Consider the following 17,947-nt stretch of genomic DNA (forward strand, 5'->3'; position numbering starts at 1 on the left):
TTTCACTCTCTGTCCCCAGTTCCTTGTTCTGCAGTGTCTCAGTGAGGCTGTTTGCCAGCTGCCACGTCCCATCCCAGAAGTGGCTGCATTTCAGCACTAGGTTTAAAGCAAGTGGATGTGTCAGGGTTCCCTCCCCACTCTGAACTCTAGGGTACAGATGTGGGGTCCCACATGAAAGACTCCCTGAGCTTATTTCTACAAGCTTAGGTTAAAAACTTCCCCAAGGCACAAATTCCTCCTTGTCCTTGGACGGTATCGCTGCCACCACCAAGTGAGTTAGACAAAGATTCAGGAAAAGGACCACTTGGAGTTCCTGTTTCCCCAAAATATCCCCCCAAGCCCCTTCACCCCCTTTCCTGGTGAGGCTTGAGAATAATATACCAACCAAATAGGTAAACAAGGTGAGCACAGACCAGACCTTGGGGTTTGTAGGACACTAAAAACCAGTCAGGTTCTTAAAAACAGAACTTTAGTATAAAGAAAAAGTATAAGCAGCTCCTCTGTAAAATCAGGATGGAAGGTAATTTTACAGGGTAATAAGATTTAAAACAAAGAGGATTCCCCTCTCGGCAAAACTTTAAAGTTACAAAAAACAGGAATAAACCTCCCTCTTAGCATAGGGAAAACTCACAAGCTAAAATAAAAGATAACCTAACGCATTTCCTTGCTATTACTTACAATTTGTAATCTTAGCTGCTTATTTCAGATATGGCTTTAGAAGATGTATTTTTCCTGCCCTGGTCCCTCTCTGTCCCGGAGAGAACAACAAAGAGAGCACAAACAAAAACCTTCCCCCACAGATTTGAAAGTATCTTCTTTCCTTATTGGTCCTTTTGGTCAGGTGCCAACCAGAGTATTTGAGCTTCTTAACCCATTACAGGTAAAGGAGGGATTTTATGCTACCCATAGCTGTATGTTTATGACACGCCCCCCAAATCACAGACGGTGCTGGACAGCCTGCTCCACACTGGCTATGATTTCATCCTGGAGCTCTAGGAGAAAACAGAATTAATAAGACACATGCACCTCTACATATAGTACTGATTATATAAAAACTAACAATATTTTCCACATTTCAAGGATGATTTTAACCAGTTGATTCTGGGAAACTTTCATGGGAGAGTGCATCAGCCACTTTGTTAGAAGCTCCTGAAATGTGTTGTATTTCAAAATCAAAATCTTGGAGAGCTAAACTCCACTGAAGAAGGTTTTTGTTATTGTCCTTGACGGTATGAAGCCACTTCAGCGCAGCATGGTCGGTTTGCAGGTGGAAACGTTGTCCCCAAACGTATGGGCGTAGCTTTTTCAGAGCGTACACAATGGCGTAGCATTCCTTTTCGCTGATTGACCAGTGGCCGATTGTTCTGGTCTGGGTTGTTGTGTGGGGAGAGCAGATACTGGGCTAGTTGGGCCCATGAGTCCGATCTGGGGTGGCAGGCAGCGGGTGGGATCCCAGGCTAGTTGGTCTTACCCAGTTCTGGTCCCAGTTCCCCAGGGACGCGTATCTTGTAACAGTGTCTCTGAGTTAATCCATGACAAAGGTGTCGGGATCCAAGGGTAGGGCCCATGGGACAGTGCCCTCTAGTGTCCCCCCTCCCACAGCAAGGTCTTGTTCCCCACTGTCCCGCACAGAGCCTAGCAGGAGTCACTCGCACTGGCCTATAGGATTGGGGGATCTAGGCCCTCGGGGTTGTGCTCTTTTTTGCTTGCTCTAGCTAGGCCCCGTGAAGCACCGGGACCCCCTGTTTCATCCTTCCAAGGGCCAAGCTACATTCCAGAGGAAGGGCAGCCAAGGCACTGGGCAAACTGGAGGACAGGACAGCACATCACAGATGCCACTGCCTTATCCCCTCCTCTCTCTTCCTCCACATTGTCCTCTGTATTGGGGAGCTATGTGGGGGCAACAGCATCATGGCCCCATGGTGCTGAGCTCCCATGTCTCTAGCCAGGCCATCAAAGAATCCACACAGGAGAGAAGCCCTATGATTGCCCCAAATGTGGGAAAAGATTCAATGACAGCTCCAACCTTGCTCGCCATCAGAGAATCCACACTAGAGAGAAACTCTACAAATGTGGTGAATGTGAGAAGAGCTTCAGTGACAGATCCAGCCTCGCTCGCCATCAGAGATTCCACACAGGAGAAAAGCCCTATATATGCTCCAAATGTGGGAAGAGCTTCAATTACAGCTCCAACCTCGCTCGACATGAGGGACTCCACCTGGGACTGAAGCCTTACAACTGTCGTGAGTGTGGGAAGAGCTTCAGTGTGAAATCAAACCTCATCTGCCATCAAAGAATCCACACAGGAGAGAAGCCCAATGATTGCCCCAAATATGGGAAGAGCTTCAGCGACAGCTCCAGTTTTGCAGAACATGAGAGAATCCACAAGAGTAAGAAACCTTTATATATGGGACCCGATTGGAAATTTTCCATCAGAATTATTTATGATTTTGCAGAAACTTCATTTTCTGTTGAAAAGTTTCCATGGGAAACATTTTGAATTTCCTGATATGTTTTGATTTTTCCATTGGGAAAATTGAAACAAAATATTTTGGTTTGGCTGGACCTGAATCAATATATTTTGGTTTGTAGAACTGACCCAAAATGTTTTGAGTCAGTTCAACATGAAGCTGTATTTCCTGGTTATAGCACATTACCTTAGTGGTAGCTCGGGCCCCCATTCATACTATGGTTTGGGCTCCCTGGCCAGGCTACATCTACCATGATGCCACACCATCTTCCTGCTTATCCTGCAGCTTGCTGCATTATGGGAGTCACATGGCTACCGCATCATTCCAGATGTAGCCTGCTTAGGGATCCCAACCCAAAGGGGAAAATGAGGACATTAGATAACTAGCTTTAATGAAGCGGTGCACCACCCCAGGGAAATGCAGTTTGACATTGAACTGACTCCAAACAAAGTGTTTTGGGTCAATTCAACAAAACAATATCAAACATTTTGATTCGAGAACATTCAAATGTTTAGTTTCAGTTGAAAATTCCAAAATAAAACATTTCACCTTTTCTGAATCAAAATTTTCAGAATTTTTTTTGACAAATAGATTCCTTACTAGGCATATTAATACAGAACTTTGAGTAATTCATTTAAACTACAATACAGAAACATATTTCCCACACCCCTCAGAAGCAGTGCAAAGGCTTGGGAGAGTCAGGGGTAAAGGAGGAGCTGAGGGAGAGGGAAGGAGCCTGGGAGTGAATCTGGAGGCTTGTTGGGTGTGGATGGGAGAAGTATGGAACAGTTTCATTTTGGGGTGGGGGGGATTGTTAAGGAGTTGGGGAGCATCCCTCATGCAGACCCTGGCTGACCCCGAGCCTCTCCCATTCAGTCAGGCACATCTGCCATTGTCCCTTTGTATCCCTGCACCCCCCATCCCCTTGGGGCCCTGGCGTTCTCTACCTCCTGTTCCCATGTGGCCTGGAGACCCCCTGCCATTCAGCCCCTGTCTCGGTGCTGTCACCCCACTAGCTCCTGAGTCCATGCCCCAGTCTGTTCCCCCCACTAACCCTTCTGAACCCCAGTATGTGACACCCCCCCACACACACTCTGCTTCCCAACCTGGCTGCATGGGCAGGCTACTCTAAGGAATGCAGCCAGCTGTTCTGGCACCACAGCTACCTCTGGTGGGCGAAAGGCAGAACTTCTTGAGCAGAATGTACTTTCTGTGGATAAAAATTCTGCAGCAGTCATGAATTCCGTGCCTGCACAGTGGCACAGAATTCCTCCATGAGTAATATTATATTTGTGATAAATATGGGATTAGCTTCCATCTGAGCTGAAATAAAAAAGGTCTCAAGTGTCTCATGCCATCACAGATTTGGCCATTATTTTAACATTAGTCACCCTTGCCCATCTGTCTGTCTATGTGTGTGTGTATATAATATGCTACTACACGGACTGGGCTGGTGAAATGGGCTTTAACTCACCTCTTAAATACTTTTCATGGCCTCATAAGACTTCCAGACATGGAGATTAGGAACTGAATTGCAGAAGTCAATTCCAGTGACCCAGGACCATTATTATGGTTGTTGGTGGTGGTGTCGGCGCATCCCCCATGCTCTGTGTATGTTCCCCAGGATCAGACAGTGTGAGACAAGCTTGCTGAGCAGAAACTGGCATTGGAGACAGGGGGAAGTAGACGGGCGAGGGATTAGTTGTGGAATGGAAAGGACCAGAGGAGGGGTAACTATGGAGTGATGGGTAACATTGTGGTGGTGCTAACCTCGGTTTTTAGGCATCTAAGAGCGTAAGGATTCTGTTGTGCCTGGCCTGCCCCCACACATCTCTCCAGAGCTGGGGACAGTCTTGCCTTCAGGATGTATTGCCCTGACTTCATACATTCCCTTCTGCAGGAGTGAGACGCAGGAGTGAAGATGCCACTTCAGGCTCCTGGGGAAAGGACAAATGTGACTTCTGTCGCAGAGAGAAGGTAGGGGATTGTGTTTGTTCTCTGTGTGTTCTGTCCCCATCATTGTGGTGTCTGGGCACTAGCTCACACTGTCAGTGTGTCTGTGCTATGTGGATGCCCCCAAATGGGACATTGTTTAACTCAGAGGAAACTACATTGCCTGTGTTTATATGCTGGGGACAAGGGATGAGGAAATGGAAGAATAATCTGAGAGGTTACAAATGACTTAGCTGCGCTTCTCCTCAAGACTATGTAAAAATGGCCCTTTCTTCCTTGACAGGGCAGGTCCCCATGTGTCTCAAAGCCAGAACTGCTGACTGGTGTAACAACGAGTTTTTGCTCCTGTTAACCCGTAAAGTCAATACAGTGAAAAGAGAGCAAGAAGGAGTCTATCCTCAACAGAACTGACATGAAATTGTTATTAAATTGCCAATCAGTGAAACCCCACAGAAAATTCCCCAGACAAAAACTGCATTAAGATGGAATTAATGTTAAGTATGTGTCAGTAACTTAAGGGTAAAAAAACCCAGACAGACATGTAACTATTCCAAAGCCAAGCACTGCAAACCCAGGGCATTCAGAGTTAAGGTTATATCTACAAGAAAGCCAAATATATTAAGATTTGGAAATGCACAGTTAAGGCACCCAAATAATTTTAACTGTGCCCTGGAGTGATGCCACACAATACCAATACAATTGTGATTAGTTAAGCAGAGTTTATATTTCTAGATTGAACCTAATTGATTTTAAAGACACATCTTCTTACTGCAGATTGCTGTCACCATCTTCTATAAGGACAGCTTGTCTTCATTCCCACTGGGAACAATGGAAGGTGGTGGCTATCTTAAAAGAGGGTGTCTTTGCTCAAGGACAATCCATAGCCTCTGTCAAGTTTCCTTCCCCACTTTGAACTCTAGGGTACAAATGTGGGGACCTGCATGAAAACCTCCTAAGCTTACTTTTACCAGCTTAGGTTAAAACTTCCCCAAGGTACAAACTATTTTACCCCTTGCCCTTGGTTTTCCACTGCCACCACCAAACATTTCTCTGGGTTCCTGAGAAAACGTTGTTTGGAAACGTCTTTCCCCCCCAAAATCCTCCCAACCCTTGCACCCCACTTCCTGGGGAAGGTTTGGTAAAAATCCTCACCAATTTGCATAGGTGACCACAGACGCAAGCCCTTGGATCTTAGAACAATGAAAAAAGCATTCAGTTCTTGAAAAGAAACATTTTAATAGAAGAAACAGTAAAAAGAAAAGGATCACCTCTGTAAGATCAGGATGACAAATACCTTACAGGGTAATTCAATTCAAAACATAGAGAATCCCTCTAGGCAAAACCTTAGGTTACAAAAAGACACACAGGCAGGAATATTCATTCTATTCAGCACAACTTATTTTCTCAGCCATTTAAAGAAATCAGAATCTAACACATACCTAGCTAGATACTTACTAAGTTCTAAGACTCCATTCCTGTTCTGTCCCCGGTAAAAGCCTCACCCAGACGGACACAGACCCTTTGATGTTCTCCCTCTTCCCAGCTTTTGAAAGTATCTTGTCTCCTCATTGGTCATTTTGGCCAGGTGCCAGCGAGGTTACCTTTAGCTTCTTAACCCTTCACAGGTGAAAGGATTTTTCCTCTGGCCAGGAGGGATTTTAGAGGTGTGTACCCTTCCCTTTATATTTATGACAGCCTCTCATTGAGAACAGGGGGAGGAAACCAGAATGAAGCCTATAGTCTGATGAAAAGTCAGGGGGCCAACTGCCCCCAGTGCCCCATAGCAAATGCTGGCCCTGATAGACAGGAAAATGCAGTACTTGGTAGCAGCTCTTTGAATGGACTGGAGGGAATGAGCTCACAGCAATCAAGATGCAAGATGATCCAAGCTTAGAAGAGAGTTTTGGTAGCATGGGCAGGTCGCATGCTGAAGGTTTTGTACAGGACTCCATGTCTAGCTAACAAGTTCTTCCTGTCACAAGAACTATCCAGCTGAAAATCCTTATTGGAGTCAAGTTAATACAAGTGTCTCTGTTTTAGGGTTTTGCAGAAGTACAACCAGAGATTTTGCCAGACCCGGAGGAGAATCAGAAAACGTACAGGTCAGAGCTTGGGGGCATTATTTAAGTGGAGCTGATCGTGACACCTAGAATTAAGGTTGCCTGACACTCTCCATTATGAGACCCTGTTTTCAGTTGCTTAGAATTTTGCCAAAGTTTAAACTGAAGCATACATTTTGGGGGAAAATTTCAGCTAAATGGTTCAGTTGTTTCTGAAAATAAAAGTAGGGGGAAATGTTGTTTAGCCCATGCTGAAAAATTCTTACCGTTTCCCTGAGAAGCTCTAGCACCTCCATGCTTTAGAGCAGGGATTTGAAATTTGGTAAGGGGTTTTTGCTGTTCCTTTGAAAACCCACCTAAATTTGGCCCAAGTTACAAGCACATGCTTTCTGGGGGGAGGGTCTGTTTAGATTTATAAAAACTTTAGGAGATGTTTCAAACCCATAATACACTAAAGACTGTCAAAATGGTCATGGAAGCATTACTATGTTTAGCTGGTTTCAGAGTAACAGCCGTGTTAGTCTGTATTTGCAAAAAGAAAAGGAGTACTTGTGGCACCTTAGAGACTAACCAATTTATTTGAGCATGAGCTTTCGTGAGCTACAGCTCACTTCATCGGATGCATACTGTGGAAATTGCAGAATATCATTATTATATATACAGACACCATGAAACAATACCTCCTCCCACCCCACTCTCCTGCTGGTAATAGCTTATCTAAAGTGATCATCAAGATGGGCCATTTCCAGCACAAATCCAGGTTTTCTCACTCTCCGCCCCCCCACAGACAAACTCACTCTCTTGCTGGTAATAGCCCATCCAAAGTGACCACTCTCACACAATGTGTATGATAATCAAGGTGGGCCATTTCCTGCAGAAATCCAGGTTCTCTCACCCCCCCTCCAAAAAGCACACACACAAACTCACTCTCCTGCTGGTAATAGCCTATCCAAAGTGACCACTCTGCTTACAACATGCATGAAAATCAAGGTGGGCCATTTCCAGCACAAATCCAGGTTTTCTCACCCCCCCCCCCCCAAAAAAACCAACCAAACAAAAAAAACCCCCCACACACAAACTCACTCTCCTGCTGGCAATAGCTCATCCAAACTGACCACTCTCCCCACAATGTGCATGACAATCAAGGTGGGCCACTTCCAGCATAAATCCAAGTTTAACCAGAAGACCGGGGGGGGGGGGGGGGGGGTTGGAAAAAACAAGGGGAAATAGGCTACCTGGCATAATGACTTAGCCACTCCCAGTCTCTATTTAAGCCTAAATTAATAGTATCCAATTTGCAAATGAATTCCAATTCAGCAGTTTCTCGCTGGACTCTGGATTTGAAGTTTTTTTTGTTGTAAGATAGCGACCTTCATGTCTCTGATTGCGTGACCAGAGAGATTGAAGTGTTCTCCGACTGGCTTATGAATGTTATAATTCTTGACATCTGATTTGTGTCCATTTATTCTTTTACGTAGAGACTGTCCAGTTTGACCAATGGACATGGCAGAGGGGCATTGCTGGCACATGATGGCATATATCACATTGGTAGATGTGCAGGTGAACGAGCCTCTGATAGTGTGGCTGATGTTATTAGGCCCTGTGATGGTGTCCCCTGAATAGATGTGTGGGCACAGTTGGCAACGGGCTTTGTTGCAAGGATAGGTTCCTGGGTTAGTGATTCTGTTGTGTGGTATGTGGTTGTTGGTGAGTATTCGCTTCAGGTTGGGGGGCTGTCTGTAGGCAAGGACGGGCCTGTCTCCCAAGATTTGTGAGAGAGTTGGGTCATCCTTCAGGATAGGTTGTAGATCCTTAATAATGCGTTGGAGGGGTTTTAGTTGGGGGCTGAAGGTGACGGCTAGCGGCGTTCTGTTATTTTCTTTGTTAGGCCTGTCCTGTAGTAGGTGACTTCTGGGAACTCTTCTGGCTCTATCAATCTGTTTCTTCACTTCCGCAGGTGGATATTGTAGTTGTAAGAATGCTTGATAGAGATCTTGTAGGTGTTTGTCTCTGTCTGAGGGGTTGGAGCAAATGCAGTTGTATCGCAGAGCTTGGCTGTAGACGATGGATCCTGTGGAGACATGAAGGTCGCTATCTTACAACAAAAAAACTTCAAATCCAGAGTCCAGCGAGAAACTGCTGAATTGGAATTCATTTGCAAATTGGATACTATTAATTTAGGCTTAAATAGAGACTGGGAGTGGCTAAGTCATTATGCCAGGTAGCCTATTTCCCCTTGTTTTTTCCAACTCCCCCCCCCCCCCCCCCCCCGGTCTTCTGGTTAAACTTGGATTTATGCTGGAAGTGGCCCACCTTGATTGTCATGCACATTGTGGGGAGAGTGGTCAGTTTGGATGAGCTATTGCCAGCAGGAGAGAGAGTTTGTGTGTGTGGTTTTTTGTTTGTTTGTTTGTTTTTTTTTTTTGGGGCGGGGGGGGGTGAGAGAACCTGGATTTGTGCTGGAAATGGCCCACCTTGATTTTCATGCATGTTGTAAGGAGAGTGGTCACTTTGGATAGGCTATTACCAGCAGGAGAGTGAGTTTGTGTGTGTATGGGGGTGGGGGGGTGAGAAAACCTGTATTTGTGCTGGAAATGGCCCACCTTGATTTTCATGCATGTTGTAAGGAGAGTGGTCACTTTGGATAGGCTATTACCAGCAGGAGAGTGAGTTTGTGTGTGTGCTTTTTGGAGGGGGGTGAGAGAACCTGGATTTCTGCAGGAAATGGCCCACCTTGATTATCATACACATTGTGTGAGAGTGGTCACTTTGGATGGGCTATTACCAGCAAGAGAGTGAGTTTGTCTGTGGGGGGGCGGAGAGTGAGAAAACCTGGATTTGTGCTGGAAATGGCCCATCTTGATGATCACTTTAGATAAGCTATTACCAGCAGGAGAGTGGGGTGGGAGGAGGTATTGTTTCATGGTGTCTGTATATATAATAATGATATTCTGCAATTTCCACAGTATGCATCCGATGAAGTGAGCTGTAGCTCACGAAAGCTCATGCTCAAATAAATTGGTTAGTCTCTAAGGTGCCACAAGTACTCCTTTTCTTTTTATGTTTAGCTGTACATTGTCTAGATCTGATTCTGCCATTGGACTTGTTAGAAGCTAAAATCAGTGTCTTTTCTAAGTTAACTTTTAGACAATCAGTGTAGGAGGGTCTAGTGGGTAGGATTGGAGGGGGAGTCCTACGCTCTGTCCCTGGCTCTGTGGTTTAGGGTCTAGTGGTTATAGTGGGGGGCTGGGAGTTGGGACTCCTGCATTCTATACCCAGCAATGTGATTTAAGTCACCTTTCTCTCAAATAAAAATTCAGTGTGTGTGGAGCATTACAGTTCATGAGCCCTGTACCCATACTGGGGGCACCTCAGTTGGATAGCAAAATAAATATTTCTTTAAAAAAAAATAGGGCAAATAGCCCCTTTTATCCTGTCCCCGCACAACCACTCACTCTGCGGGGCCTGTAGTCTCTGTGCCTCTGTTTCCCAGCCCATCACACCATGGGAATGATAAAACTGATGGGCACATTACATTTAGTGTTGTTTAACCCTCTTCTTCCCTCTCCCTTTGATGTGCAGGGTTCGCTTCCACCAGGCAGGCTCCTTCAGATGCTCTGAAACTGAACTGGGGTTCGAGGTGAGGGCAGCAGTGACTGTCCAATACGAATATGAATCCTGGCGTTATCAGACTGAACTGGATATGCAGCAGTGGATGATCGCCGGCCCTTTGTTCAACATCTGGGCGGAACCGGCCGGGGCTGTGGCAGCTGTGCACCTCCCCCACTTCATGTGCCTCGCAGGTATGGCAGACAAATGATGACTATAAAAGCTCTATAAACCCATAGATCTCTGTGATCTTGTAACAAAACCATGGCTGCAAATGCTCACAAACACCATAAGTATCAGCAGAGACTGAATCCAAGACGTCCAGCACCTGAGGGAAAAAGAACCTAGGGCAAGAGTCAAAGAGCTGAAGGACTGAGTCCTTTGGTTCTTGGTAGATAACAAGCTACTATAATTGCTGGGTCCAACGTGATCATGCACTAAAGCCGTGTCTGACACTTCACAAAGAATTGGATGAGGTGGTTCGATTTAGCTCTGTTGTTATGGACTGTACTGTGCTCCCATTTACCAGGAGTTAGTGTATATGGACTGTCACCAATATGGTCTGTGCTATGCCCTGGCCTGTAAACTGTCCCTTAGAGGAACCCCGTCAGTGTGCCAGACCCCCAGGGCTCATACTTTTCCAAAAGGGTAGGCCATGGGGCCCCAGTGCCTCCAAAACTGGGCCTCTGGGCTCCAGCCCTCCTGTTCCTCACTGTGAGCTCTGCCTGGCGAGTCCCACTGAGGTGGACACCTGTTCAGGGACCTTTACCCTCTTCAGGGACCAGTGCATGTCAGCAAGTATCTGCAGTGACACTAGGCAGCCTGTTCACAACAGAGTAGGTTGAAATAGTCCAGTGGAACACAGCATGGGGAAGTCCTTGAGTTAGTACAGAGTTGCAAAAGTGAAGACATAGTCCAGACTGGCCAAAGCCAGGGCTGCCCTTTGAGCCGTGGTGCTGCAGGAACCTTCTTCACTTCCTTTCCCCGTCTCTGTTCCTTTGTCTCAGCCCAGGTGAGTGCTGCTGGGTCCCTGAGCCCTGCTCCTAGCACAGGTGCGTGACTCCACTGTCCTCAGCTGCAACAAAACCCCAAGTTCACATGTTCCACCTGCTTGAGCCTAAGTGTTAATCGTTCAGTCACTGGGGTTCCCCTTGGCTTCCCAGATCCTTGCCTGATATGTGACTGTTCCAGCCAGTCCTGCTGGCTCATTCATGCCACCCCAGACAGCTACATGACACAAACACCTCGTGTCTCCTGCTCTGCCCCAGGAGGAACGTTTTAACACTCTGCACTCACTGGGTAGCAATGCCATGCCAAATAGTTTGATTATCACACCATGTCATTCATAAAAATATTAAAGGCAATTCCCACTCACATCACATGGACCATACAGCATAAGTAAGTGGCTGCTTGGATGTGAGAAAGCACTACTGAAAAAAAGAAAAAGCTGGATAATGCCAACTAGCAGGGAGTTTTCAGATTGCCCCAGACCTTCTCTGCAGTAAGTGCTGCTAGAAACCATGGCCTGAGAAGACTTGAACTCTCAACATGGGCCCCATTGCTCAGCAGGCATGGTCTGCCCAAGCTCTGACCCTGTTGCTGTTTCCCTAGGCTGTTTCCTACCTTTCTGTGCTGGCCGTCCTCTGTGTTCCCCTGGAACTTCCTCTGCTCCCCATGTCTCCCCTCTCAGCTTATTGCCAGAGTCTGTAGTCCCATGTCTACTCTCCCCCGAGAACTCCTCATACCTGGCCAGCTCCGCTCCTGTCTACAGACTGACTGCAGAGCTCCTCCCTGCTGCCCTCCTCTGTCTTCATAGGCCTAACCCAGCTCCTCCCCAGCTTGGCTTCATCAACCATGAGGCCTCTTCAGAGTCCCTGGCTCTCCTTCAGGTGCAGCCTGTAAGGTTAATTGCCCTGTTTGACCTGTGCGGGCCTTGGGTGGGGTGGACATCGCACCACAGTGTCCAGCATACTCAGCCTGAGGGCTGCACCCGTTATCTGAAGACTGTCAAAGGGCCATTCCCCTCGGCTCAGAGTGTGCCAGCCTGGCTCTTGTCTGGCTCTGCCTGAGGCTGCCACAGCCCGGCAGGGAAGCGGGCAATGCAGCAGCCAGAGCTACTCTCGCCTCCCACTGCTGCCATGCACAGGGTGCGACTCCGGGTTCACATTTTCCGTTCGTAATCAGACACACCGCTTTCTTCACAGCACCGTCGCCCTCGACGGCCTCAATTCCGAGCCTCTAGGGCAGTGGTGGACAACCTGCGGTCCACGGGCCGCATTCGGCCCATCAGGGTAATCTGATTGTGGGCCGTGAGACATTTTGCTGGCGTTGACCATCCACAGGCACGGCCCCACCCCCCACAGCTCTCAGTGGCTGCGGTTCACCAATCCCGGCCAATGGGAGCTGTGGGAAGCAGCGGCCAGCAGGTCCCTGCGGCCCCTTCACCTGCAGGAGCCGCTTCCCGCGCTCCCATTGGCCGGGACTGGTGAACTGCAGCCATGGGGAGCTGAGGTGATGATGTTCCCCATCACTCTGATGGGCTCAGCTCTCAGAGTGAGGGTATGTGAGACATGCATAACTGCCTCCCCATAAACGGTGGCTTTCTGTACCACCCCCAAGAAGAGGTCCAGAGGCTGCTCGGTAACCACCACACCCCTCTTCTGGGTGTTTCCAGACACTGCACTGCACCCTGTGCCTGCTGCCTGCACGTGTGCAGAGATGCAGATAAGCCCCACAAATTACTTCCTGCTCCCCATGTTTGTGGCCTTCACCCACCCCCATCCCCAATCTTCAGTGTAAAAGCCTGGGGCTACCTTTGCAGAGGCAGAGCCTCACTGTATTACCCTTCGGAGAACTGCAGCCAGCTGGGTGGCTGGTGGGAGCAGTTCTCTCTCTCTCCTCTGCTTTTAAGAACTTGAGAATTAGAGAGCACAATGGAAATGCTTAAATTTAAGGGGGGCAACCAAGTAACTGATGTGCGGAGGGCTAGACTGCTGGGGATGGAGGGGGATAGTTAATTAAGGGAGGTGAACGCGCGGGTTCCAAAGGCTGTATCTTCTGCTCTGCTTCTCTCATTAGAAAGTCATTGATCTCTCTCTTAAAAGTGGGAGTCAGAAACCCCGAACGACATTTATTTCCTGTTTGTGTCTGCTCTTTACACAACATTGAGAATATAAGGAAACCACATGGGCACAGCTGGGTTTGTTTGGATACAGCTTGGATATAACTGGGTTTTATCCCTTTAAATAGTTGGAGAGCCAACCACCTGGCCTCCACTCTTCTGCTGCAGAAGTCACCAGAACCTAACACAGCAACAGAGTGTCCAGTGAGCGTGTGCAGCTAGGCTCTGTCTGTTTATATAAATAACTATACAAAGCCCAGCTATGTGCATGCACGGTTACTGTGTCAGGTTCTGGTTGCTTCGGCAAAAGAGGAGAGGAGGAGAACTGTGTGGCTCGCGGATGGTTTAAAGCAGGGATGGGCAAACTTTTTGGCCCGAGGGCCACATCGGGGTTGCAAAACTGTATGGAAGGCTGGGTAGGGAAGTCTGTGCCCCCCAAAGAGCCTGGCCCCCACCCCCATCCGCCCCCTCCTTCTTCCCGTCCCCTGACTGCCCCCCTCAGAACTTCCGACCCATCCAACCCTGCTCCTTGTCCCCGGATCGCCCCCTCCTGGGACCCCCACCCCTAACCGCCCCATGGGACCCCATCCCCTATCCAGTCCCTTCTTCTCCCTGTCCCCTGACTGTCCCCCAGCCCCTATCCACTCCCCCGCCCCTGACAGGCCCCCCAGGACTCCCATGCCCTATCCAACCGCCCCAGTTCCCCAACTCCTGATCGCCCCGCCCCAGAACCTCCGCCCTATCCAACCGCTCCCTGTCCCCTGACTGCCCCCGGGGGGCCCCCTACCCAACCGTTGCGCCAATAGGAATTGGGTAGCATCTCTTTAAACCAGAGGTGGGCAAACTACGGCCCACGGGCCACATCTGGCCCATGGGACCATCCTGCCCAGCCCTTGAGCTCCTGGCCGGGGAGGCTAGCCCCCAGCCCCTCCCCTGCTGTTCCCCCTCCCCCTTACCATGCTGCTCAGAGCGGCAGGAGCTCGCAGCCCTGCTGCCCACGTGGCAGCGGGGCAGGGGGAACAGCAGGGGAGGGGCTGGGGGCTAGCCTCCCCGGCCAGGAGCTCAAGGGCCGTAGTTTGCCCACCTCTGGTTTAAAGAGATGCTACCCAATTCTTATTCACTACCCCTGTTAAAAAAAAAATGCAGGGCATGGACTTATCGAGGGCCAGATCATGGAGTTACCAGCCCTGAATAAAAGGGCAGCGTGTCATTGTGCTGCCCCAGGGCAAGATCAGGAAGCAGACTGGGACTCAGTCACTGTTCAGTCCCTCTCCTCCCCCCTTGCTCCATGGTGGGCAGAAGGGGGGAAGTACTATACTCCGTGCAGATCACTTCTCCTGTAAGCCAGCTGACCCGGCCATCAGCAGCTCAGTCCCCTCCTGGAAAGGCAGTGGAGGCCCTTTACAATATGTTTGATTGTAGTAACTATGCACCAATGAGTAGTTATACAACAGACAAGAGTCCTGACTCCTAGTCTCCCGCTCCCTTCCCCCACATAACTGAGAAGAGAGCCTAGGATTTCGTCCCTTGCTCTAAACCTTGGGCAGTGCTGTCATGTAACAGGTAAAACAGAACCTCATTCAATTTGACATCCATTTGCAGGGGGAGAGGCTGACGTCTCCCAGATGCGAATCGCCCATTTCGTTGATGGGAGGATGACACTGGAGAAGCCAACGCGAGTGATGCCTTTCCACGCCGTGCTGGAGAACCCCAGCTTCTCCTGGGTGGGAGCTGTTTTCAGAAAAGGAATATCTCTGTTATCTAGTCCAATCCACAGTGTCACACTGCTCTACCGGGCACTCAGGGCTGAAAATATAACTCTCCACCTCTACTTGATACCTGACATCCTTGCATTGAAAAAGGTAACTGAGACTCAACAAGAGGGAGCCAGATTCACCATTTAATGTACAGCACATAACCTGGAATAACTCAGAACGTCCTGTAACATGCATGGTTGTGAGATAGCTGCACAAAGAGAAGGGTAGCCAAGGTTGTTTCTAAATTCCATGGGATTCTATATGCTTTTTACTCTCTGAAAAATGATATTCTACCTAGGAAGTGATATGGGTGGACTGTTAAAGGTGACCTGTGAGGGATTTTTTTTTTAAATTTAGGGGGGCAGGGGGAGGTGTTTAATGACATATAAAGAATTCTTATAAGACCATTTACTATCAGTTTTTTTCCTGTTTGTTTTATAACTTACATATTTCAGAAATGTCAAGTCTGGTCTTCACTGGTTTTGCTGGAGGATCACTGGGAGGTTTAAGCTGGGCTTGTTGTTAGCTGCTATGATCTTAAGTGAAAAGAGGAGTGTGTTGAATCTTTAACACAGGAAAAAAAGGAGGACTTGTGGCACCTTAGAGACTAACAAATTTTAGTTCAGCATAAGCTTTCGTGAGCTACAGCTCACTTCATCAGATGCATCCACTGAATGCATCCGATGAAGTGAGCTGTAGCTCACGAAAGCTTATGCTGAAATAAATTGGTTAGTCTCTAAGATGCCACAAGTACTCCTTTTCTTTTTGCGGATACAGACTAACACGGCTGCTACTCTGAAACCGTTAACACAGGGTTACTCAAAAAATTAGTCATTCAAAGTAAACCCTTTTTATTTATTTATTTATTTTTAAAAATGTATCTGGGTAAATTTTTTGTCAACAGCTCATCTTTCACACTGATGTCATCACCTACACTTGCTGTCCAGTCATCACAGAATAAAAAACCCAAACAAATAGAATTTTAAATAAACCATTTCAGGCCTTTGTTAGCAATCATAAAGGGTGGGGGGAGGCAAAAAATAGAGCTATTTTTCCCCCCTCCATTTGCAGGTCACCTTGAATAAAAAAATGGAATGAATGAATTATGCCTGCAGACCTTGTATTCCAATAACACTAAAATGTTTAAACTTAGAACTTCAAAAATGGCTTGTTTTGTACATATTGATTCTTAAACATCAGTCCCATTTTGAAATAATTTTTTTCACGCGTTTAGAGCTGTAATGTTTCAATCTGACACATTCACATATGCTTTAGAATTTTTCTGTCTTCTTCCTTCAGGAGGACATATTAAGGGCACCTCAGATTAAGACCAGACAGCATAATCAAAGAAATGAAAGTCGAGGATAACAAATTGAAAGACAGGAGCCTACAGCTGGTATTGTGCTGTTCATAACTGAAGAACAGACGGAGACAACTCTTTCCTGGAATTTGAGACCTGTCTTACACCTTTAATGTAACATCCAGCTGTAAAATAATTAGGGAAAAATCAGATGACATCATATCTGTTGGAGATTTGCGGGTTCATTCTCTAACCAGAATTTTAGCTGGAAAGGGGAAAAAATTAAGATGATGTAAACCCCAAAGGAGTAAGGACTGGGGGTAAAGTTTTCAGAAGCACTCAAGAGGCTTAGGAATTGTCGTAGGGTCCCCATCTCAGAGCACCCCCTCATGGCATAGGTTGGTCCTGCAGGCACCCCACCTCAGTTTCCCCTTCTCAGAATACTTCTCCAGCATTCTCTGAGGCTAGTAACACCCACAGCACGGGGCAACTTATTAATATGGATGCCTCAAATCACAAAATAAAGTTCAATACCATTGGCTCCAGCTCTACCACCTTCTGTGACTCCAGGCTCTTTATGAATCTACACCTTCCTTCAGACTGGAGGGCTCTCACTCTTACCCCAGGAGTCCCATGCTAGAGTCCGAAGGGCCCAAACAAAGGGCTAACACAAACAATGTTTGCCCACCCTGGGCCTATAGAAAGTACCCATTCCTCCTGGGTTCTCTCCCAGGTCACTTCTCCTTATGCAGAACGGTGGCAAAAGAGGGAGCTCCCCTGGGCCTTCCTCTGGCTTGAGTCTCCACCACTCAGAGCTCACTACTTCTGGTCGGCCTCCCTCCTTCCTGGCTCCCAAGCCTCCCTCTCTATCACCTGACCCCAGGTGCTTACCAACTGCTAATCAGGCCTAGCCAGGGCATTCCTGTTCAGTCATGGGAGAACTGAGACTCTCTTTAATGGAGCTTTGTCCCCCTGTGACAGGAACCTATGTCCCACTTGCAAAAAGACCAGGCTTAGGGCCAGATTTACAAAAGTCACCTAAAGATGCAGATAGGTGCCTAACTCACTTAGGTGCCTTGTGGGATTTATCAAAGTGCCTAACTCCCATTGACTTTCATAGATTCCAAGGCCAGAAGGTATCATTGTGATAATCTAGTCTGATCACCAGTACAACACAGGCCAGAGAACTTCCCCAGAATAATTCCTGGTTGAACCAGAGCACATCTTTAAACAAACAAACACCCAATCTTGAACGAAAAATGCCCTGTGATGGAGAATCTATCACAACCCTTGCTAAATTGTTCCAGTGGTTAAATATCTCTCACTGGTAAAAATGTATACCTTATTTCCAGTCTGGATTTGTCTAGTTTCAACTTCCAGCCAGTGGATCATATCAGACCTTTGTCTGCTAGACTGAAGATTAACTCCATAGCAGTAAAGAGCCTAACCTGCTTTGTCCCTTTTGAAAGTCCCACCTGGCACTTTTGTCTAGGCACCTAAACACCTGTGTAAATTTGGCCCTAACTGCCCAACTCACTCTTGAAAATGTTACTTAGGCTCCTCGGTCACCTAGGTGCTTGTCAAAAGTTTGCCCTCATTTAAATTTTCTATGGATGCAGACATTAACTGAACAAAGAAGCAGTTGGGCAGGTGGGAACAGATCCATCTCTTCATAT

General features: G+C 47.5%; 1 protein-coding gene across 1 annotated transcript in view; it reads left to right on the forward strand.

Annotated features, from left to right (window-relative positions):
* LOC102932174 overlaps positions 1-17,947 on the forward strand; it is a 48,249-nt gene that overhangs the window by 22,343 nt on the left and 7,959 nt on the right. The window contains exons 8-14 of the mRNA XM_043548985.1: positions 1,950-2,079; positions 2,164-2,390; positions 4,372-4,448; positions 6,465-6,526; positions 10,067-10,287; positions 11,101-11,145; positions 14,817-15,076. Of these exons, the coding sequence (XP_043404920.1) occupies positions 1,950-2,079; positions 2,164-2,390; positions 4,372-4,448; positions 6,465-6,526; positions 10,067-10,287; positions 11,101-11,145; positions 14,817-15,076 (1,022 nt within the window). The remainder of the gene's footprint in view (positions 1-1,949; positions 2,080-2,163; positions 2,391-4,371; positions 4,449-6,464; positions 6,527-10,066; positions 10,288-11,100; positions 11,146-14,816; positions 15,077-17,947) is intronic.

This window comes from Chelonia mydas, chromosome 6, assembly GCF_015237465.2.
Source record: "Chelonia mydas isolate rCheMyd1 chromosome 6, rCheMyd1.pri.v2, whole genome shotgun sequence".
In the NCBI taxonomy this organism is placed as follows: Eukaryota; Metazoa; Chordata; order Testudines; family Cheloniidae; genus Chelonia; species Chelonia mydas.